Here is a 24,940-nt window from a genome sequence, read left to right as displayed (position 1 = left end):
TAGGGATGCAAACCAGTTTGCCCTTGTCTTTTTGTCCAAGGAACAAAGCAAGCCACCATGGTAACCGACTGCCAAATGATGACATCATAGATCCATATGGACAGACAATCAGAATAGCTCCATAACCTTAGTTATTCGTTTGGTCACAAATTCCCATGAGGCAAACCATGTACGCTTTTCAGAGTAATCGCATTGACTTTACTAAGCGCCCATGACAATCATTATCAAGTTAACCGTGTCAGATGATAAAAGCCCTAGCAGGCTCTATGAAAGGATGAGTTATATCAAAGTATCATCTCGTACTCCTTCCATGGAAGACTATTAGGACTACCCAAAGCTCTGCTTCAAAGAATTGCCAAACGACACCTCAACAATACACAAAGGAGTATAAATGAATACAGACCTGCCTCTCTTCCTGCAATGTATCACCACACTTTGGTTTTATTGTTCACACATTGAAGCAAGCTACGCCTCAGGTGTGCTTGTAAATAAACCAGAAAAGCTCAAAGCTTTCAGGGAAAACCAACACCAATGAACTTTCCTGAGCAGAATCTGACTTCCACTGGGGACACATGTTTCGGAAAATTCTTTCTCTGCCTAATATAGCAAGTAGACAACAAGTTCTTATAGGTCTCCAATGATAACTTACTTGTGTTGCTTCTTCCATGCACTCCTTCAGTTTCTTCAATTCCTTTTCGTAGTGCTCTTTGAGTTTGTCGATTTCCTGGTCATGACTTGACACCTCTTCCTTCAGAGCTCCTTTGAGGGCAGTCAGCTCCCGCTCCCTCTTCCGTAGCACCTCCTCTTGCTCTTCCTTCACCTGCAGGACCTCCTGCAGGTCCTGCTTCATTTGCATTAGTTCCTGCAGGGAAGGAAACATTGATTAGAGGGATCAATCAAAATCAACATATAGATCACGTAGCAATTTATAGATTAACTGAAGATGATTAAGAACAGGGTCATCCAAGTATCTTGGAAGAAAAATATGTTCTGATTTCTAAAGGGGTGATAGGTTTGTGCCTGCTAGTTACCCACACATCTTTGTTTGAGTGCCAAATTAAGATTTTTTTGAAAGGTATTATAAAAACGATAAAACATTGGGTCAATCACTATGATATACTTGTCCGTATTAAGATGGGTTTTCATGTGGGAGAAGGTATGTAGCACTAAAGGTTTTGACAAATTCTAATGCACAATTTACCAAGCTCATTGTTTTAGAAACTTGGAAGCGTGCACAAGCTTGTAAAATTCAATGGAAAGACCACATTAAGAAATAATTGGCTACAATCAATGTGCAAACATATGGGCGATACTCTGCATTTATGCAATTTGTGTAAGACTTGAGTGGTTAAACATCAAGATCTCCTTGACGACACGCAGGCTGTCTTTAAGCGAGGACAAGGAAATGGTCTAACCCTCAAACATGCAGCATGAAAAAGTTTGTCGTCAACAGGGAGTCCAACTAGACCTTATTTGATCACCCCTAATTGAGCATCATCGTCTTGTTGCTAATGGGAGAAACCGGAGGGTATTCTCACTCAGACCCCCTTGGATCCTCTGTGCAGGTGGCCAGGAAAAGGCCGTCACTATTGAATACCAACCCAGAGGGCGGAGAAGCGAGGGATGATCACCTAGGAGGAGGGTCTTTGCGCAGTGCGGTGCCCTTGGGTGAGACATGGTATCCTCTTTTCCCTAGCGACAACCAACCCAATCGTTCCCCACTACTTTGTGGGCTGTTATAAATCAGCTCCCCTCAATTCTCCACAATTGACACTTGACAGTACTGGAACGAAGAAGAGGCAACTAAGAGCAATGAAGATTATGCTCTTTTACCACTCTAGTACTGGGGCGAGAAAGATGCTAGCTAAGAGCAGTGAAGGTCAGGCTTGTCCCTTTAATTGTGGTCAGGCAAGGCTGATTGGTCATCCACACCTGCAGCCTGTCAAGGGGCTGCAGGTGTATAAATGGAGCCCAGCCCGGTGGCAGAGGAGAGCGACAGGAGAAGGACCAGGATGCAGAGAACCCTACAGCGTGATGTGGGAGTTGGGACTACCTGGAGCAGATTGGAAAAGGTGAAGAGAGCCGTGTGGGTAGACTACCCCTTTTCTTTCTACTCAAAGTGCTTGTTCCCCTATGTTGGAGGACCACTACAGGAGTGTCTGAGGGGCAGGAACTGGAGCTCCAACTCTAAAAGCAGAAGGCTGTGTGATCTGTGCTGCAGCACAAACTCAAGCACTCAGTACGTTTCTGATGAATGAGAAACCCGGTGCGCGCGTGCATCAACTTTATTATTTACTGAATACTTTGTATCAGAGTTGTCACGTGCTTCGGATATGCACGTTTTTGAAAGTACCCGATCCTTTCATTTTCAATTGGCAAACAGATGAGAATACTTTGTTTCGGAAGTGGTCGCATGTATCAAGAAACACGTTTTTGAAGGTCTCCAAACATTGAGCCATTCAATTAAAGTGAAACAAACAAATATTGAGCTACAAATTAAGTGAAAATGAAATATATGCAAGACGTATATTTATTGAAAAGCAAACCGAATTAAAACCTTGCTACCACGCAGAATAAAAGTTTTGGAACCCAAAAAGGAGAAAAGCTTTAAATCCAAGCAAATCATTAGATGTTAGTGCTAAAATAAACATAACTCTAAACCAACCACAGTATGCTGAAATCTAAATCTGGCTTTAAAGAACATGCAAACAAAAGACACTGAAGCCTAATTTACAACCTGTGTGAAGGCTGCAAATTAAATGAAAAAATATTTGAAACAGCATTAATTGAACTGTGGAGACAAGGATACCTTGTGTTTGAACTGTTGATGTTAAAGGATATTTGTTCCGTGCACTATCACCACCGAGTGGTCATGTGGCGCTCTGGCAGATCTGAAAACAAATGGGGGGTGGGGGGTTAGGCTAGGTGCGGTAGTAGGACAGTTTTGAGAAGAGCAAGAGAACTGAAGTACTGTTGGCAGCTTCAGTTCGGTTAACACCGTTCGCCGAGCATGTTGGTGTGTATTCGGTTCTGAGTCCTTCGTGTGATGTTTGGGGTTCTGTGTGGTGTGGTTGTAGTTGCAGTGTGGTAAAGTGCATGGAGTTTGCTGCGGCTTTCAGGTGTGGTTGTGTTTGGTTGGAGTGTGAGAGGTGTTTGAGGAGCGGTGAGGGTTTTAGTAGTTTTTGGGGTTGGTTAGTATCCTTGTTAGGAGAGATGCATATTTCTATTGCATCTCCTTCATGATTTAAAGAAGGTGGTTTCCTTTCAGAGATTAAGTTTCAGCGTGGTAACGCTGTCTCGTCTCTCAGTCGTTATGCCAAGTTAGCTACTTTCGTGTTTCCATCTTTGTGATTGGCCAGCCGTTTTATCCCAGTTTATCTTTGCTGTAACCTGGTTTTGGATGGATTACCTGTGAGCTACGCCCGTATTCTAGGCCCTTTCTGAGTGGGTAAGGTTGTGGACATGTACGCAAATTTCCATCCTAGTGGGGTTGTCGCTTGTGTTCTATTCCACCTTGCGTCGTCTCTGTTGTTCTTGTAGGGGTTTCCCTTAGTTGGTCCTGGGTGTTGTCTGTGCCATCTTCTATTCGGTCAGTCTGTTCTTTGTGGTTCCTGTTTGATTGTTTTTGGTTGTTTTAATTTGGTTCCATGGTGTTGAAGAGCCAGGTTTTTAGAGGTTTTCTAAATTTGATGTGGTCCTTGGTATTTCTGATTTCTTTTGAGAGGTTGTTCCAGGTTTTTGCAGCTAGGTGGGAGAAAGAGGATCCCTCAAGTTTTTTCTTGATGTATGGTTTTGGTTCCAGGTGGATTTACTGCTTCATCTGAGAAGTCGTGTTGGTTTGTAGATTGTTATTTTCTTTTGTAGGAATTCTGCGCCTTGTCCGCTGATTACCCTGTGTGTTATGCACATTGTTTTGACTTTGTTAACACAGCTTAATTGTGAGCCAGTGTAGTATTTTTAGTGCTGGGTGATGTGGTCTCTTCTGGATAGTTTGAGGAGGAGTCTGGCTGCTGCATTTTGGATGCATTGTAATTTCTTCAGGAGGTATTCCGGCATCCCGAGGTAGAGGCTGTTTGCGTAATCGATTCTTGACATGATGAGGGCAACGATTGTGGGTGAAGGAGAGGAAAGATAAGATTCTTCTTGTTGTGTGAAAAAGGAAGAAACATTTCTTAATTATTGCTTTTAGTTGTGGTTCTAAGGTTAGGGCGTTGTCCATTAGGACTCCCAGATTTTTTACTACCTTAGATTGTGTGGATGCGTGTCCCAATTCCTTATAATCATGATTTCTATCTTTCCAGGGATGATTTTCAAGTTGTTGGCGTTCATCCAGTCAAAGGTTTCTTTTAGACATTCTATTAGGGTTGAGTGATCGGCTTGAGAATCTTCAATTTCGCAGATGATTTGAGTGTCATCTGCGTAGTTGTAGCATGTAATATTGTAATTTTTGAAGATCCTGAAGATCCTGGAGTCTGCTAGATGTTGAAGTAAAGTGGTGATAGTGAGGATCCTTGTGGTACTCCACAGTCGTTAACTCGTGGAGTAGATTTGAAGGGTTTTATCCATACAGTTTCTGTTCTGTCTGCTAGAAATGATTTAATCCAGAGTAGTGCCATGTCCGTTATACCTATATCTTCCAATCTTTTGATCAGGGTGTCATGGCTTACTGTGTCAAAGGCTGCGGATATGTCGAACAGAATCAGAGCTGAGCTTGTGTTGGAGCCTGTGTTTGTTTTTAGGTCGTCCCAGATGGATAGTAGTGCCGATTTGGTTCCTCTTGCGGGCCTGAAGCCGACTTGTGCTTCATCTAGCAAGTGGTCTTTTTCTACATCGTCTTTGGTTCATTTGTATAGCTATGTTTTGCCGGGTAGGGAATGTTTGAAATCGGTCTGTAGTTCGAGAGGTCTTCAACATCGCCAATTGTGTTTTTTAAAAGTGGTTTGAAATATGCTGATTTGAAGGATCGTGGTACTGTCCCTATTGTGAGAGACAGATTTTAAGAGATTTCTGTAATATTCTGATGGTGTCCCTTGTGCCATGATTGATTTGTATATGTCAGGGGGGCAGGGATCCATGGGTGATCCTGCTTTCTTGCTGTGTTTTAGCAGCTTGATGAATGTCTTATATTTCCAGCAAGTTTTGTAGTTTGTGCTGTGGCTCATCAGGTCTGGTTCGTTGAGTGATCGGTTAGGGCGGTCTGTTTTGTATGATTTGTCTGATGTAGTTGATTTTGTTTTTGAAATGGTCCGCCAAGTCGTTGCATAGTTTCTGTGAGGGTATTGGAGTGTTGTCGCAACCTGGTGGGTTTCTTATTTCTTTTATGATGTTGAACATTTTTTTGTGTGTTGGTGGCATTGGCGATTCTGTCAACATAATGCCTTCTCTTTGCCTTTTGAATTTCCTTCTTATATGATTGGATTCGTTTCTGAAACTGGGTTTTCTTATCTTGGTTGTATTCTTTCCTCCATTCCAATTCCAGCTTCTTATTGTTCTTTTTCATGGTGCTTAGTAGTGGGGTGAACCATTTTGCCATTGCTCTTTTTCTTGAGGGGGTGAATGGTATTTCTGGGGGGATTTTTTGATTGTCTCTGCAATCCATTTGTGGAGTAGCTCCGCTTTCGCGTCTAGGTCTGCCTTCTCTAGTTCTGCTGTTGAAGGTCTGGTCGTCTCCAGTTGTTTCATTAGGTTGCTTGCTTTGACGGTTTATCCAGTTTCTTTGTGGTGTTTGGTATCTTGAGGGGTTGGATGTTGACTTGAGTTGGTAGCGTGATCACGAATGGAATGATGAGGTGGTCGCTCCAGAGTATTTGTATCAGTGGTGCCGTGGTGATAAGGTTTTTCTTGGCGAAGATTGCGTCAAGGGTGTGTCCTGCTGTGTGTGGCCCCTTTGACCAGTTGTTGTAGTTTCATGGTTGTTAGCTGCCCAATAAGTGAGTTTTGAGGATTGGCGCGTTTTTCTTCAAACCAAATGTCGAAGTCCCCCAGGATTATTAGGCGTTTGTGATCGATGGCCAAGTTGGTGATGGCTTCTATTAAGTTGTTGACGAAATCACTGTGTGATTTGGAACTTGGGCAAGGGAACCCTGAGTTCTCACCAGGAGCATTGAATGTCAAGGTTGTTTGAACTATGGGACTTGGAACTTGGGGAAGGGAACCGCAAGTCCTAACTTGGGAAGGAAGCCATGAGACCTGAATAAAACTATTCCATCCTAAATCCAAAAAAGGAAATGTTGAGTCTTTTTCTTTGTGTAAATGTTTTATACTTGGGGGAAGGAAGCTGTGAGCTGCAAGTAGCTCAGAACGTTGTGTTAAACACTGTTTTCATTTGGTTGTTGACATCCCTATACATTGTACAGATATAGTTGTGGGGGCAAGTATAGGGTTTGGACTCAGACAGATTCCCAAGTTGAACTCTGACTCAGACTTTCCTTAGTTTTGTTTCGTTAGGGAAATCCCACCTTACCATAGGGAAAGTTAGGCCTTTTTCTATCGTGACATTTAAGTCAGTAAAAATTGGTTGTTTTGAATTTGGAATTTGCTGTCTGTGTCCTTATTCATGATGCCTTCACAGTAAGCAGGGCCTGAATTTATTTGAGCTATAAACTCGAGTATTGGTCAGTGGTGGAGAAATGCAGGGTTTTTTATGTGCAGTTCTGTTTGTCGTGGGGGTAATTGATTCTAGAATGTTCAATTTTTCTTTCAAAAGTGTAAAGAGGAAAGATAGTCCACCCTGTTACCAGTATTGCAAAAGCTAAATTTTACCCATTGCTGTCCATAGTTATCGTTTTTACTTTGTGCAAACTCTCCTCGTACTTGGGCACCGATCTGTTTTATACAGACAGTGCGGACCATCAGATCGAAGGCCTATGGTGCTGAAACATAAGAATCAAGTACAACTTAGTTGGAACACCCAACGTTGTTCAGTAGATATTTTAATGGACTCGAATCTGCAGAACTATTATTTAAAACGCTACTTTTTCTTATAATTATTTTTATTGTACTTGCTATGAAATACTGGATAAATGCATCATTTATTCTCGTTGCATGCATTCATGGTTTGTGATAACCGGAATAAAGGATGACTGACTGATACAGTAATAAAGTGGACTGGGTGAGGTTAGGGGCCCGTTTCAGGGTTCAGGTGGGTGCAACAACTCAGATCTACAGGAAAGGTGTCCTTGGTGGGGTGTTTGACCAATCCTAGACACCATGGCAGTGTCTTACATTAACATACGCTCATAAGGGACAATAATTGTTAGATGTTTGAATTTCCACATATCATGATGGCGTCTGATGAAATATATAGTCCATTGCACACCATTTCAAAAAATGTCATTGAATCTACACACCTTTGTAAAATGTTAATGTGCCCAATTTTTATAATCTATTGACAAGAATAAAATAACTCGATGCACTGGGGCAGATTCCCAAAAAATAGTGCATATATAAGGGGTGCAGAGCAGAGTTGTTGCTAGGGGGGTCTGGGGAGCTATAGCCCTGGGTCTTTGGATTGTAGCCCTGGATAGAAGCTCAGGGGCTACAACCAAAAGGCTAGCTAGCTCCGAGTCCTGACAGACCAGACATTAGGGTAGCCCTTGATCTTTTCCAGACCTAGCAACACCCCTGGCACAGAGAACGCGCTAATTTTATTCCTGCCATTTTTGGAAACGCGCAGGTCACCCTATTCTCAAAGGTGACCTGTGTATTGCAGTAGGGGCTGGACAGTGGCACAAAGATGCGCTACGCAGCCCTCGTGCATGCATTACAGTCGGGAGTGCGCTCCTGACACTAACGTGGTTGCCGGGAGCACATTTCACCGAGATGAGCCATTAAGGGGCCTGTATAGGGGAAATGACCAACACAAAATGTTAAAAAGCATTGCCATCCCTGTTTGGGCGATGGAAATTATAGTGTGGCAGCCGTGGTTTAAACCGTGGCCGTCACACTTCAAAAAGCAAATCATGGCGTGGTCAGCAATGACCCTGACATGATTTTACGCATCTCTGGGCGCTGGTTTTAAAAAGGCGCAGGGGGTGCCCCTCGCTTCAAGGCATTTTGAAAGCGCGTTCCGTTTTGTGAATTCTGGACGCGCTTTTAGATGCCCTGGAACGCCCCCTTGTTTGCGCAAATGGGAAAGAAAGGGCAACTGAATGAGCGCATCTGAATGAGCGCATCCAAGACGCGCTCAGATGCTCTTTGTGAATTGGGCGATCACTTTTCTGGGCGCAAGTGAGGAGAGGCGCTAGAATCAGTCTCTCTGGCCCAATATATGCAAACTTATTCAGGACTCAAGCTGTTCAAGACAGGGCACAGGATTCTCAAAAGTACCGAATTTTCCTTAAAAAAAAAAAGGCTCAATCCACACAAGAGGGACCGACATTTCTGACCCATCTTCGATGTAACGCCGGCGGTCCGCTTCTCGGCTCCGATAACACAACCTCTCACCAATCTCCCCCCATGACCCATGGAATTTATGGCTGGGGCACACTCTCCGCTAGGTTTCTCTGGCACATCCCCCTCCTCAGGACACAGCCTTAACCCACAAGCCAGGTTTATATGGTCAGAGATGCAGACACCGATGTACTTTACAGGATCAAGTTAAAAACATCGAAAAAAAAACACAACGAATCCCAAAATACCGATTTTGTTTTCTTTTACCCCACTCCGCTGCATAAATATGTGGGGGGGAGACCCCAGCAGACCCCCCATATCCCTCATTTCCATTATTCCCACATATATATATGTAGTGAAATGGGGCTTTAAATATGGGGCATTTTCGGATTCCCAGCGATGGGCTGTGATATTTTGCAGTAATACCCCAATTTTAATTGCCATAACACTTTTGTCTTGTTAAGAGGCTGTGCGAAACATGAAACTAAGTATCTTGGTATTTGCATGCTTAACAATTGAACAAAATAATGAAAAAGAATGTAAAACATGGTTAATAAATGTGATAGATGGAGATTCATTTAATTTCTTGCTTCATGCAAGTTTCTCCCAAAATGTGCAAAAAAAGTTAACGAGTCACAGCCGGCCAACGCCTTTTAGCCATTTGCAGTCACGGAAGATAGGCCCAACAAACACATGCTCTATTGACAGAAAACACTAATGGGTGTACAGTGGAAACAGTCGCGGCGCAGGCATTAAAGAGGGCGAGCAGGGTTCCCAGGGCAGCCTGGATGCCTGCGCTCTCAGAGCTGTAAAACCGAGTCTAATAAAATAGCTGAAATGGAGAGGTGTCGCTTTGGAAGCCGTGCAAGTCAAATAACGTGCTTCATTGAGAAAATAGATATGCATTTTTATTTTTACTATCTATAAAAAGGAAAGCTCCTTTCAAAGGCAGTGGTAGAATGTAAATTCCCTGGTTAGCCTGAGTGTCAGAACATGATGGATGGACAGATTGGAATTAATCAAACAATGGGTTTCCCCCTGGGAAGCTTTCATGCCACTGTTAGTAGACTCAAGGCCAGAGGAGTAGCCGATTTGAAATGTGCAAATTAACCTTCATCCTGCCTCCAATGGGAGCAGTCCACCCAGAACTACTAGGCATCGTCCCATCGGAACACAAGTACAACCCGGCATGTTCTCAGCCTTAATTGCAGGGGAGTTGCTAGGTCTGGAAAAGACCCGGGGCTAAGCTGATGTCGGTACTGTTGGGACTGGGGGCTAGCTAGTCTTCTGGCTGTAGCTCCTGAGATTCTATCAGGGGCTACAACCAAAGGATCCAGGGCTATAGCCCCCTTAGCCCCCCCCCCCATAGCAACGCCACTGCTTAATTGGCCTCATCAGTGAGGTGTTGGTTGCCTCAGAACCTAGAGTGAGGGACTTGCATCTGGGCATACCCAATGACTCACTATAAACACCAAAAAGCGATGGATGAAAGGCTGGCCATCAATACTCACAATCACTGGGAATGCCCACTGGAAGCCACATTCCATCGATTTGAGCTGGTCTGTGCCATTACAAAAGAGGATCACCCTTATCCAAATCAGTCATTTTCCTGGTACCAATGGGAGCAGTCCAGCGTGAACTGCTGGGCCATGTCACCCCTGCATGGGAACACAAGCCAACACAAACATGTTTTGGCCGTCTTCCGTCTCTGTCAGCTTCATCCTGGCGACCTAAGCACAGAGGGGTTGCGTGTGCACCCATGAAGAGTGGATAGGACCATGCAGTGCTAGCATGACACATGCACACCAAAAAATGATGGAATGGAAGCGGTCCATAGCAATTGCCGCCATATTGGATTGATGCAAAGATTCCCACCCTTCTGTTTTTGGTGTTTTTACTCAAATGCTGCCTTGGTAACCAAAAATATTTGGTTAATAAATGTAATTTCTTAAGGGCTTGCTCTGTTTGTTTAATATGCAAAAGAAATAGAAACACTTTTTCGAAGACTTTGTGCACGATCCAATTCATGATACTTTGCCTCGCATACAACGGTGCCCCCACAGCCCCCACCTATTTCTGCAAAAATAAAACTGAGTGCTGTGGGCCTTTAGATGGCCTAACACACCAGTATCTTGAAAGGCCAGTCAGAAAATGGCCACGTCGAAGCACAGGCTCCTAAACGACAGGATATCCGCTTCCAAATCAGAGCCCCAGCCTACCCGCATTGTTGTGGCTTTGGCCTTCTAACATACCTCGCTCCAACCTAATGAAGGAAGCAGAACCCCGATAATCCTGCACAGGTATGCGCCAAGGAACCATTCAACTCTTAGAGCGTGTACTGCAAACCACTTAAAAAGGAATTAAGGAAACAACAGCCTATGCCCTTCTAATATCATTAAAAAAATACAGCCCCAAAGAGTATTGATTGCAAACTACGCACTCACCGGTCTCTGCCTACAATAAGTGCATGGTCCCCTGCTTGCAAATTGAACAATGTAACATTCTGTTATTGCAACAGTACCTTATGATCCCTATAAACACTCTAATCCCAACTATGGTCCACTGTCCTGGAGGTACATAATCATCTTACTGCGGGTAACCGTACTGCAGAGAAATATCGCGCAACTCTGGCTTCCCGCAGCAGCGCCCATTATACATACATCCAGCTGCCCATTTCTCTTCCGTCATGTCTCCTTCCCACCATGCCATGGGCACCCTCTAAACCAGCTTCCACACTTTACACCTCTTCTGGTGCCACCAACTTCCTCATTGCATCGAAGGGGTATATAACATGAAGCCTTCGGGGACTGAGGCACTGGCCGATGTTGTCTAAAGCTGCACAGGGATCAGCCCATGGTCCCCTATTTGCTTACCCTTCTTTTCTGAAAATTGAAATGGCTTATAGCAAATACTACCATAGTATCTCGACACTCTGGTAAAGTGACCCGCAACCATCCAGATGTTGGGGATCTCTGCCAAGAACTTTACAAGTTATCTTTTCTTGTGCTATGGCGTTCTCAGCCCAGATTCCGGTCATTGAAAACATGTCAAGCAGAAGCCATCCAAGATGGAGTTTATTCTTAAGAGAACTGACGGCAAAGATCCCCCATGAACCAACACGCTTCTCGATGTCAACCGTGAACCTTGATGCTGTTCTGCATCATCATGGTGGCTTGAAACGGATATGAGATTACAAGAAGCAGAGTAGGGTGAGGTGTTCAGTTATTGTCCAATGGGACGACCCACCAGGGAGCAAGGATGCCATTTGAGACTTGAATGTTCCTAAATCTAATCTCTAAACTGATTTAACCAGAAGGTTATTTGCTAAATACCCAACACAAGTGTGTATCATATTAAAAAAACAGCAATCTTTGCTACAGAAATGGGCAAAGCAGTGCCCCCCCAGTGCCCCTCCCCCCGTGAATGTGTTGCCCCAAACCCAACTTTGAGAAACCGCTTAAATCCAAATCCTTCAGTTGATTCCTATGCACACTAAAGAACAGTGACAGACACTTTGTAGAACTCTATATCGTGTATCAAACAAGGCCGACCCTTTTGGCACAAATGAGGAAAACTGCAATGCCCTTCTCTTGAAGTAAAGTCTTAGAAATCTCTAACGTCGCATTATCATATTGAAACGTTTTGGTTCCGTTTTATCCGATAAGCCTAGAATGGTCAATAACTGCTGATCAAACATCTCCTCCCAACTCACCGTCTCCCCGCGCTCTGCTATCTCAGGTGCAGGATGGTACATCCTTACCCTTTATCCATGAGGCAGGACGGTATGGCGCCCTGGGTTCATGTCGTCCTAATAGACCTTCGTACAGGCAGGCACTAAGACGTTGGAGTGGGAAGCCCTCCCGCTACGGCTTGACTCCGAAGCATAGGTTCCAAAGGCTGAAACGCTGCACGCATGTGGATCAAGTGCTGAGAGCGAGGGCGGGGAGGGCGGTTAGGGGGGGGTGAACTCTTAAGGTAAGTTCCAGCAGAGTAGGGAGAGGGAAGCAGTGGTGTTCGTGGCCAGGGACTGAGAGGGGCATGAATAAAACCATGGGGGTGTAACAGAGCAGGAAAGGACGTGGCCCACTAGACCAAAGGGATAATGGCGTTCCAGCCGGGATCATGCGTCGGCTCGAACCAGGTAACATCAACACTCACTAGAGTCTGCCCCATATCAACTTTGATTTAGTTTTCCAAGGTTACGCTTAGTTTTGGCAACTCCAAGCCAAGTTCAAGCAGGGAACCTTGTGCAAGAGCTGGCAAACCATGCCACTGGGAAAGCTCATGCTTTCAACATGTGAAAATGTAAAGGAAAACATCACAAAAGCTTTTTGTTCTGCGAACGATGCCAAGAGCAAATACAAATGTGTGCATGGTAGAGGTTTCAAGTAAATCTAAAATTTACTTCATAATAAAGACAAATCGTACCAAAGTAAAATTAACATCCAGTAGCCGAACAAATCATAATGGGGCGGGGAGAGGGAGGGTTGGGTGGGGTAAGGGGAGCATACATTCAGAAAACAATGAATGTGTGCGGGTCAGAAACACTTCAATACCCCAGAATGAGTTCCCTGGTGGGAAGACAAAAAAGGGAAAACCCAGGCGAGCATATTTTGGCATAAACATGATCTCTATGCCAGGGACAGCATGGATGAGCACCACCGCCGCCTCAACATGTGAACAACAGTGTGAGGAATTCTTCGAAGCCTTGTATTGGGAAGTCAGTCAGTAGCAGAAGAGCCAAAGACCCACTCGTTGCATGAGCAATAGTACATATTTTGGCCAAGCTTTTTGAAGCAATATGACCAATCAAGTTCATGACATCATGGTGTGTCCATGTCACTGCATCGAGCTCTCCACGTCCTACGCACCTCAATCAGAGCTTCGCGCTCCCCATCACCGGCTCCAGAATTCTTGGCTTCATCCAACTCATCGTGCATTTCCGACAGCTGATCTTGCAAGTCTCGAATTTCGGTCTGATTTTGCTCCCGCTCCATCTTGACCTGAAATAATCTAAAAAGATGGTAAAACGTTAGCCTAAGACACCGGATGCTGCCTTCAAATTCAGATGGGACGCGCATGCAGAATAAGAGGTGTGCCCAAAAAAATTCATCTAGTCAACTTTTGCCGAACAATTTCACCGAATGCGTGTTTTGACCTTTTTTTGTGGCAAAATGCATATCGTAAATGGTGTTAAGGTATATACGGGGTGCATAGGTAGTAAGAGGGTACCGGGTGGGGGGGTTGAGGGGGGTATTTCCTCCCGCATTTTGCTGCACAAACAGTGGTTAAAAAGAAATTGCCGAAAGTGTAGGTCGGCCAAAAAAATGTTTTGCCTATGATTAATGACATGGAAAGAGTTAAAAATGAAGAGTATGTGAAAAATCCCTAATGAGAATAAACATTTTGCAGGCCAAAAATACATAGCTTGAAGTCACAGGTGTGTCTTCATAAAACAAGAATTGACAAAGCCAGCCGTCTTGGCTTTTGTATATGCCAGTTTTGGGGCAACCTGTAGCCTACAACTCCCATCAGGCCTAGCCAGTACAGTCAATGGGGAGAGAACATGCTAGGCGAATGCCAAAACATCTATAGCGTGATGGTTTCTCCCCCCTAGCCCCCGCAATACTATATACAGACAATGTACCCGTATGGATAGGTTTTGGCATTGCTATTTTTATGTATTTAATAAACGAGCTCAATAAAATAAAACATTTTACTACTGTTCTTTACCTTTTCTTTACAAAACAATAAGAATTACACGTTAGTACTAGTCTTTACCTTTTACAATAAAAAAAAGAAAAGACATGAGATGGGCCAAGAACTTGAACTCCGAGCTGTGTTTCTGTGCTGAAGGCACGCCTGCTGAAGCAGCTTTTATTACACCAGAATCTGCTGGATATGTTCAATGAACCCATTATCTTTCGGCTAGAGGCATTTGCAAGTAGAACGGTTTGCTTAAAATTGCCTTAATGTGAAATGAATTTAGATCATAATGGGAATGTGCTACAGGTCACGAGACTTGTTTATATGCATCCCCCCACAAATGGCAGAACAACCCGCCAAGCCCAACATACTTTTATACCACTATATATTTTTCATGCACATGGCTAGTGCCACCTGCTTGGGCCAAATTTAAAATCAATTCACTAATACGAAATCAAAGGTGCTCGGAGCAGCTATTATGGAAAGTTTTATGAAGTCCCACTGTATAGGCTGGAGAATTGGACTGGGAAAGCAATGGGCCACAAGCGGCTCCAATATGCAGGCCCAAGAAGAGATAAAAAGAGGATCCCCAAGGTTCTCCAGTCCATCACCAGCCTTAAGATTATCACACACCAGGTGAACCCTAGTCTGCCCCTGGAGAAACTCGTGCATAACCTCTGGAGAAGTCCATAAGCCATAACCACACCCCCCCTTCATGGCCATCACTATTGGAGCCAGTACCTGGGGGTGGACAAGTGCGGGAGGATCACCTGGATGAGGGCTCCTCATTGAGTGGAAGTGGGACAACGAAGGGTGAGAGGCGGTACCCCTTCCCTGTAACACCTTTTCCCCTTCCTACCAGGTAGGATATTTAGGAACTCAACCCCTCTGCCCCTTTCCCGACATGGACAACTCACAGTGAGTGACAACAGGACTACCCGCCTTTCTCAACAGTATTTTTCTGGATTTTCCTAAGCTTACTAGTGAAAACTACAATCCCCATAAATTCTCCCATCTGTTCATTCCTAAAGTCACTGAGACGTGGAGGAGAGAGATTGGGAGGATGAAGATTACCAACAGGGACCCAAAGACACAGAAAACAGACTCTGCCCTTTCTACAGAAAACTGTCCCAATAATCAGGCCAGGTTAAGTCAGGCCTCCCTCTCTAATTACTCAAACCTGACTCCACTTGTCTCACAGAGGCAACATAAAAGGTGGAGCAGGAAAGCCCACTTATCGAGTCAGGGATGCTGGAAGGTGCCGGAGCAAAGGAGAAAGCCCTAGTGAGTTGCAGAAGCCTTGGAAGACCTGGAGCCCAAACACTGGCCCTGCTAGTTGAGATGAGACTGCAGTGTGGAGGAGGGAGCTGTACTTCCAGAAGGAAAGACCAGGGGCAGCTGGGGGTTGCCTGGCGGTACTTAGAGCAGACCCCACTCCTGGGACCAGAGAGGTGAACCCAGGTACATGATGGGCAGGAGGTAAGACCCTGACCTCATAGAAACATCCCCTTGTGGCTCCTACAGCTCTCATAACATGGAATGCCATTTTGGGGAGCTGTGAAGTGAGAGCAAAATTATCCCAAGTGCATTCTGGGACTGAGAGTCCAAAAACATACCTTTGAAGATTGTAAACTTTGTGGGAGGGGTCTGAGCCCAGTAAAGGGAGTCACCCGTGAACATTTGTGAGAGAAACTGGCACCAGAGATGGAACGGTCCAGCGCCACGTGGGCGCTCATTTGAAGGTCTCTGGTTGGTGCCCCCTCCCCCAAACGAGGAGAAACAACAAGTACCAAGAGGCCTTAGGGAGGGCCGGCATGAGGTGTCAAGGTGGTCATACGACGGTCAAACCGAATCCCTTGGGCGGGTTGTGGAGGCAGAAGTGAACCCGACAGAGGGATGCCTACGAATTGGGGTGATCCCCAACACACCCTAGAACATTGTAATGAATGAACTGTGCGAAGCCTGACTGGGCCTTTAGAGAAAGCCTGACTGGGGGCCCGAGACCCAGACTTGGCTAAAGGGAACAACCTAAGGGTTCTAGGTTCTAGAATTACTTTTTATTGAAATGTACACTGTGGCATATGTGAAGCTGACACAGATGTCAAGAGAAAGCTAGGGGAAGGGAACCCCGCTTTCTGATGAGATTTAGAAATGTGAACTGTGGAAAGTGTGAACCCAATTGAGGGAATTGTGAAACTGGCGTTTGCGTCCAGCTGAGGGAAATGCTGTGCGAATTGTGATATTGTGAAGCACGCACTTTCCATAAAATAACAGTGACCCAGCGAGATGTGATCGCCCTTCGGACGCCCCTGTTTAAATTCGCAAGTGTTTTGAGAGGCTAACGCTGAAAGAAGGATCAGAGCCCAACTGAGGGGGATCGAAGGGTAAAGAGTAATCACCCAACGGCAAGGTTACCAGAAGGAACGGTTTGTTTTGTTGGTTTTGGCATATTAGGCCCTCTGAAGCAAGAGACTTTGTATGAGAAGAGACATTGGCATAGAGGGCCCTGATATAGAGAAAAGGAACTGCAAGCTTGTGCCAGGTGCGAGGAGTGTGCTGTGCTCAAGAGTCCCACCTTGTCCCGTGCTAAAAACCTGGGAAACTCAACCATTCCATCCTCATACAAAGGCTCCATGATACCCTTGGTATCTCGGAACGAGCACTGGAATGGCTGGCTTCTTTACCTACTGACTGCCCCTCCCTTGTCATCATGGGCACCTTCTCCTCCCCTAATTCCTTCTCCATCTGTGGTGTCCCCCAGGGATCTATCATCTCTCCCTAGCTCTTTAACATCTACCTTTCACAACTGGCACGTCTCATCTCCTCCATTTCCCTTAACTTCCAGTGTTATGCAGACGACAATCAACTCTTTTTCGCACTTCCTGCTGACTCTCACACTTTCCTTCATCCCCAACTGCCAGTCTGCCATCCAGGCTTGGTGCTCTTCAAATTATCGCTGCCTTATTGCTAGCAATACTGAGATCCTTCCAATTGGGACCCTGCTCCATCCTTCCCTTGTCTCTGGCCACCCTCCCTCACACGCAAGACATTGCCAAGAAGTCCACTTCCAACTCTTCCTTCTCACGGGAATTCTCCCATTTCTCACTTTCCCCCAGAAGCTCAATGTTTCCCGAGCCCTGGTTCTCTTTAGATTGGACTATTGCAACATCCTCCTCCTCAATCCACCTTCATTCACTCTGCGTCCTCTTCAGCTAATCCAGAATAGAGCAGCATGATTTAGACTTGGCCTTAAGCCCAGGGGCCGCATCTCTCCTGCCCCAAAAAGCCTCCACTGGCTCCTGGTTGCTGCACGGATCAAATTAAAATCCCTCTGCATCATCCACAAGGCTGTCTCGGGCCGGGGACCACACTATCTGCAACTATCTCTCACCAAATACTCTCCATCTAGACCTCTACGCTCCTCTGGCACCAACTCGGTCTGTAAAGAGTTTTGCTAAACAGAGAGCAGGAGGCCGCTCGCTTTCCTCAGCAGGTTTTTTCCTCAGTAACAGGCTTCCCCTCCCACTGCGTCTTGAGCAGGACCTTCTGAAGTTCCCGAAAACACCTCAAGACTCTGCTATTTTACTGCTCCTTCCCTTCCTCCTTCCCCTGCTAATCACACAGCTGCTGTGATTGGTGTCTTGCACCCTTATGCATCCACTGGGCCCCTGAACATTCACAACCAATCTCACCAGCATCTATCTTCCTTCAGCACTTTCCCCGGCTCTCCTTCCGCACTGGAGATTCGCACTTTCCACCCAACGCGGCTCTTGGCGGATACCACTTACTATACCCTGCACATCATCTGTTGCTCACCCTCGAGCACGGACACCTTAGAACCTACTCCACTGCCCTCTTCCTTCCTGCACTTGCACATTCGGAATACTCGCAAGGCAGAAGAGGTTCGGCTGTCCCTTCCCCCTCTGTACTTTTTGTATTTAATTGTATTTTTTGCATTTAATTGTATTGCTACCCCATGTACCCTCCCTGCTGCCCTGTGGGCGCTCTGAAACAGAATTTTATTTCCTGTATAAGTGCCTAAAAGCAAACAAATAAAATTTCCCAAATTAATACTGCTAACCATGTACCCAATGTTAATGACAATGTGAACAGTCTAACATTGTGACTGTGGACACTTTTGGTCAATGTAACCCATGCAGCACTAACTAGCACTAGTAAACTTTAACCAGAAAGCTACTTTGGCAGGACCCGCTTTGAGAGCAACAAACACTGGAATTCCACAATGGTTCATCAATGTGCAAGGGCCCAGTGATGCACACTCCCATGAGCCTGGACCCTCAGCACTTGTGTACACCAGTAGCAAACGCTCACAGCCTGCGGCATTGACAATGATGAACAGCAAACCAACACAGTGGGCTCATTACAAGGTTTTGCATGCAGCCACAGACAGAAAGAGGAGTCAGTTGAGTATCAGATTAAAAGCAAACCCCATGCTTGTGATATAGGAGGAAACAGCTGAGCAGAGGTCTTCTCTTTCACGCCTGTAGAAGTATAAAAAACGTGGGTGTGGAAGTTAGAGGTTGAGCAGTAGAGACGTGGTTAATCAATACATCTAGGAGATGGTGGAGCAGGGCAAGCAGGAGGCGAGAGAAAGGTGATCTGGTGGGAGGAAAGAGGTCTGGATGGATCAAGAGGTCAGGGGTGGGAGTGTGTGCGCATGTGGCCAGGGGATGCAAAGAAAAGTAGTCTAACAGCGGAGGCAAAGTAGAACAGATGTTTGTAGAGGAAGAATAAGGCAGCAGAGGAGCTGCATGAAGAAGTTGCAATTGTGTGGGACGTGAGAGAATCACAATGGGAGGTGAAGGGAGACCATTGCAGGATGTAGAGGTGGAAAGTGTGGGGAATAAGAGGTCCAGAGGTGAAAGAAGAAGGAAGTGTAGAGGAGGTCCCAGACATGGCCTGCACCCCTGCCCCTCATTTCGAGGTACCAGGAGAGTACTCACCAAGGTATGTGATGTATGAGGAACAAATGAACCAACGAAGAGCTGCACTGGGGCTCTGCTCAGTGTACATCAGAAGATCCATACCTGTTGAAGTGCCCATAACCAGACAACCCTGGGCAGCACAGTACCCTATCAGACAGCCGTACCAGCCGCTGATACAAAACGAAGACTACCTACAGACGGTCCATGAAGAGACCCAAAGAGCCTTAATGGAAGGCTCTTGACACAAGGGCCTGGACAGACTCACGAATGAACGAAAACAGCCATCGAAGATAGGACGCCAGTATGAGTCGCTACGAAAATAAATGTAATGGACACAGAAGAGACAATGTTAAAACATGAGGAAACGTTGCTACAAGACAAGATGGAAGCAACCGACCAGTTAAACGTGTGAAAATACGCTTGGAACACAAGAAGCTAAAGAAAAGGATACTGCTTGCAATGCTTAGTAGAAGAATAGAGCAGCAAGCGCCAACTATATCTACCTCAATAAGGCACGCTATATAAGTGCAACTCCATTTTGTAAAGCAGAAATGTACCCAGGCTGCCAGAGGCCTATCAGGCCAAGTTTCATAAACCCAGCCAGAGTCAAGAGAAGGAGCGGAATCGAAACTCAAAGAGCGGCTCATGCCTAGGAAATCGAGGTCATCCAGAGAAAGGGAGGAGAGCGTCAGCTAACAAGACTCATACTTCAGAGCATACCAGCCTGCCCCGTGAAAGTCAAGATAAAGGAGGCCCATGCAGGTGGCGAGGCCGAAAACAGAATTAAATACACTAAAAGCTGGAAACTGAAGCAGATTCATGGTGAACGGACATGTGACCAAGACAGGCGCAAAGAATTACCAACGTCTGATGTCACCCAGATCCAAGGGTGCCATAACTTCTCCAGATAAGAGGCTGCAGTTTCGAGACCATACCCAGCCAACTAATTGACACATAGTCCCAAGATACTGATTGATGGAAGGAATTCAGGGTGAAACTTGGGACACCAGGCACCTTGGTGTACATTCTCCATGCTGCTAATTTAAAGTGGAAATTTATGTCTAGGGGTGTAACCTGCCCAATCACAATGGACCAAGTTATCTAGGGTCCTATATATCGTAGAACCAATGAGAAGTCGTACTTGTAGTGACATCTATCACATGTGATGTAGAGGGAGGGGCATAGACGGCCACCCGATAAGAATTTTCCAATCCTCATGCTCTATTATCATATACAGCTATAGCACCTATACTTAAGTTACCTTTCCTAACCAATTATATTGAATGTCGAGTTTTGTAGAATTAGACGTCAATGATGATGAATATTGCCTTTAAGAATTGCTGTTCAACTGAAGTTCGAGGAAGTCTGAGTGAGACGGGTGGTCGCAACAATGCTGATTCCTAACTGATTCCCTGTTTGATGTACTTGTCATTAAACGGACTTCCCTTTGCCAAACTACTGAGTCCTCATTATTGAGTCGTGTTGGAGTAAGTGAATCCTGCACCCCCATCCCTCACATGGTGCAGCTATCTTGTCTTACAAGTACTAGAGGGTGAGCACTGACCTATGGGCCCGTCAGTGGATATCTTGTCCTCTTGTACAAAGCTCATGAGGAGGATACCCCCTACGACACAGGGGATCTCATTAGAGATGCATCTACCAACCAGGCGCTTGTGAAGACTATGGTGAGCTTTGCCATTTCCTAGACTCAGAGGGGTTTGGTTGAGCTGTGTAACATGGGACCTATGACGCCCAGGTGGTAGAACCCGTCTAGCAAGGAGAGTGGCATCCTCACAAGTGCAAAGAAGGAGCATCCTAAAGACCCAGACAAGGAAGACCGGTCAGCCCCTTCTAACCCCAGAGCACTGTGCGACTTCATTGGACTGCGGCTGGTGGAGCCAAAAGGGAAGACCAAGTTGGCCTGAAGGACTATGATCCTTAAGCAAGTTAGCTTTGCTCACCATTGGATTCTTTGAACCCCATATAACCTTGCGTTCAGCCTGCCCAGCCTCTTAGCTCATTTACTTTGTAAAATAAATCTCTTTGAATCAAATGCTCTGGGGATCGAGTAGAGTGTAGACCGCTTGGTCATAACAAACACCAAAGAGATACAGAAGCACTTCTGGCAAGAAATGAAGTCGCTAATGGCTGGTCTCACCCTATTTGTGATTACGCACAGCTATAACAAAATAAAATAATTGACAGGTCAGGCACAACCGGCAGATATAGCTCGCCTTATTCCCAGTCCCGACTAAATTAATTGAACCCAACTGATCAGCATCACCAGGTCTGGACTTCTAGACCCAATAAAGAGAAAGGTCCAAAATGGCCTCTGAGCTTTCTCCTCCAATCACATACCAAGGCCACCATTTCTATTCTGCATCTGGAAAATGATTGCCCTGACACTGTGCTTATTTGTTTTAGTAAAATTAAAATCTACTCTGCCGATTCCTGCCTGACCACAGCAAATACATGTTAAGATTCTCGAGCAGCCATTCATAGGATAAGAGGTGTACCCAGATACAATAGTCTGAACACCTCTCTGGTCTGTCTAAATTATTCCTTTATTGATCTTTGCCTAGGTCTGACAGACTGGTTAGCATACCAAAATCAGAGCAGTGCAGGACTGACTTTTTTAGAATATGGTGATATCTACACCTTAGAATGTCAGTGTGTCACATGCCCGCATTGCACTACAGATTTTTAGTTTCTCAAAGATATAAAGAAGAGAATTTAAGTTAGAGGCTTTATACCATAGGCAAATGAGTTTGAATGCGAATGGCAACCAGTGGAGGTTTTTCAAAGGTTAATATCAATACTTGCTGGTACTTCTAGCAAGCAGCAAATGTTAACTCTAAACAAGATGAGTTGTTAATGGGTCGGAAAGTGCAAGGAACCTCCTGAACAATCTTCACATAACACACGGAGGCTATCCAGTGAACAAAGGCCACATTTGCTTCAGTCTGGAGACGCATCTTCATAAAACCAAAATCTCGAGAAGAGAACATATCTCGGAGGCTAGAAGAGAAACTAAATGGCACTTCATTAAGGATAGGATTCAACTCAAACTAGTATCTACTACCCAAAAATGCCTAAACAATGCTGCTCCACAGTATCTCCAAGAAAGAATCATCAGAAAATGTTCATCTCTCCCCATGAGGGCCAACCAATCCTGCTGTATTGCAGTTCCCAGATTTAACCTGAAAAGGGCAGGTGGGAACAGCTTCCCTGTCCAAGCTGCACAATACTGGAACGCCCTTCCCTTACACCTCTGAACTGACCAGACTTTCCTAAGGTGCAGGAAGAATACTAAAACTTGGCTAGCCACTAATGACAGCTGAATCTCACCCATCACACACAACATGCGTACTTGACTGACTACTGCCTGCACTTCTAGTACTGATTACTATGCCATTCTAGGTTAATTATTGCAATGTGTCTGCCTATGTCCTTCTCCCGTGTACCCTATCTCTACTATTGTTATAGTAGGTTTGTATCCTACTCATGTATGTAAAAATAACTATGCATGTAAAAACAACTACTGCAATTGTACTTCATGCGCCCAGATACCCCTGGGTTTGGTGCGCTTTACAAATCAATAAACACACACAATGGACATTTGAGAGCTCTTACCGTGATGTAGCAATGGGTATAGAGACCTGGAGTGGTTTCTATTCATTACGTAGTGTTTTAAGGTGACGTACAAAATATACTGAGTGCATGTTGTGGTGGGTCAGAGAAGGACGCAGGCACCGAGGAAATGGTTGAAGATATTTTTTATTAAATTAAGATAAGTCCTAGCTTTCCCTGTCCCTTTGGGAGGTCCCTTACTATATTTCTAAACAAGGTGCTCGTCCGTCAGTCGTGATGTCTGCTGTCCAAAAACGACCCTATGTGACCGTACCTCTATATAAACAAACGTACAGTTGGAGAATGTCTCCCTTCTCCTGAGCATACTTCTAGAATCAGACTATTCAACAGTAGGTCATCTTTCAATAGTCTCTTGAGATAACTTGCATCAGTGTTTGTAACTCTTCAACTATGGTTGGTAGTTTTGCCTCCTCTTCAGGAATCTCTTTTGGTCGCTTTATGTCAGAACAACCTTTTTCTCATGTTCAATTAGGAATAGATTTACTGTCACCAGTTTGCCACTTATTTAGCTTCACTTGTTGGATTTCTTTCAACTTGGATTCAAAAGAATTTCACCTTTTCATATTCTCATTGTCTTCTATAAATGAGTTTGTTACTCACCGCGCCCCCTTCCTCAGGGTATTACTATTTGTGAATCTTTTCTTGTTGTATTATTCCTTTTATTCCTTTCCCTTCTATTGTTCTTGGCTCTTATATCCCCTGAATTTAAGTTCCTCTCTTCAAAGGGCAATTTTATCTTATGGCTTTTACTTAGCTGAGTTATTTGTTTAATATTCTGGTTCGTTTTTGGCAGCCAGTTATACCCGTTCTCCCCGTTCTCTTCTGTTTGGGGGAAGAAAGTTTCTGGGAACCTCGTTCCTTCTGAACCTCTTCTCAGCTCTCCCGCTGTCGGAGTATGCCCTTCGGCATTGTACTTCTCTTGCACTCCGTTTATCCTCTTTGGTATCCTAGTCTTTCGACTAGGAAGTGGACACCCCGTGTCTTGCTTGCAGAGTGGTAATGGTGATGTTGTAGGGTCTGACTGTCCACCACAGGATTTCTGTGGTCTCACCGCCATCTCCACTCTGGATCCTGCCCACGGACTTCTCAGGCGTGGCTGACGCTTCATCTATGGCGTCCCTCAGCTTTCTTGTGTCGGGTGGACCCCGGGTCTCCGGTGTCCCAGTGCTTCCCCCTCAAGGTTTCCCTTCTTATGCTTTCTTGGGCTGGGTTGACACCGTGGCTCAGGCGTCCCAGTGTTTTTTGCCCGTTTCCCTGTTCAGTGTTTCTCATGCCGGGCTGATGCCGGGGCTCTGGTGTCCAAACCTCTCTCTCTGCCTTTCCTCAGCATTACTTTCTCCTGCTCCAAACTTCTGAGTCAGTCGGCTTGTGCTGACTGTTCCTCTCTCGTCAGCTTGGCATACATAGTGTCCATTACTTAATCTCCTCGTCTCAGTGTAGAAAATTTTAGTATTTAAAAGGTACATTTTCTTTTCCAGTAAGATTTCAGTCTCTACTCAGTTTCTTCATCGCAGTCATGATGCTTAAATGCCTCTGATGTTGTGGGACATGCCATGTGAACTATAGTGTGGATATCTCTAGGGAGTTATTCATGGGAACGGAGTCCTTGTCCCCCTAAGGGGGAATATCTCCCGGAGAAGTCCCACTTGTCTCAGCCCCTAAGGAGGGTATTGCGGAGCAGGCTCACCTCTGTAGCCTCACAAGGGGGGTGAATTCCCCCGATTGGTCACAATGTACAGAGCTTTAGAATATCTGTACGTAGGGGACACTATTTTCCATTGAGCAAGTACACATTTCACAACTACATGGCACCTCGCGGACATCAGAGAATGGAAAAGAATCAACTGTACAAATTGTGACAAAGCACAGGACACAAACGAGGCAAGAAGCAGCCACATAGGAAATGGAATGCCCAGGAACACAAAAGGCCAGTTAATGGAAAAGAAGGAGGATATAACAACTTCCTAGTACCTACACCCTTCTCTTTTACAACATCACCTAGAGAAATGTATTCCTGCATTTCTAAAATATGCCTCCATAATGAAATTACAGTGACGAAGAAGCGTAAAGCGGAGGAGGAATGAAGCCCAAAGAACCAAGAGGTGCATTCTAGTGCATCACTAAGATCGAACAAAATCATTTAAAAAGGTGGAAGGCATTACAGAGTGGAGGAGATTAGTAGAAGCAGCAGTTGTACTAGTGGCAGTGGAAAGAACCAACAAAATGCCATAGCTTGTTGGAGAATG

General features: G+C 45.1%; 1 protein-coding gene across 2 annotated transcripts in view; it reads right to left on the bottom strand.

Annotated features, from left to right (window-relative positions):
• CGNL1 (cingulin like 1) overlaps positions 1–24,940 on the bottom strand; it is a 432,222-nt gene that overhangs the window by 249,377 nt on the left and 157,905 nt on the right. For both annotated transcript variants that reach the window (XM_069624908.1, XM_069624907.1), the window contains 2 exons: positions 13,263–13,404; positions 650–862 (listed from right to left, as the gene is read on the bottom strand). In XM_069624908.1, the coding sequence (XP_069481009.1) occupies positions 650–862; positions 13,263–13,404 (355 nt within the window). The remainder of the gene's footprint in view (positions 1–649; positions 863–13,262; positions 13,405–24,940) is intronic.

This window comes from Ambystoma mexicanum, chromosome 11, assembly GCF_040938575.1.
Source record: "Ambystoma mexicanum isolate Mex_15411 chromosome 11, UKY_AmexF1_1, whole genome shotgun sequence".
NCBI classification, from domain to species: Eukaryota; Metazoa; Chordata; class Amphibia; order Caudata; family Ambystomatidae; genus Ambystoma; species Ambystoma mexicanum.
Note: the sequence above shows the minus strand (reverse complement) of the source record. Positions and strands in the feature narration are given on the sequence as shown.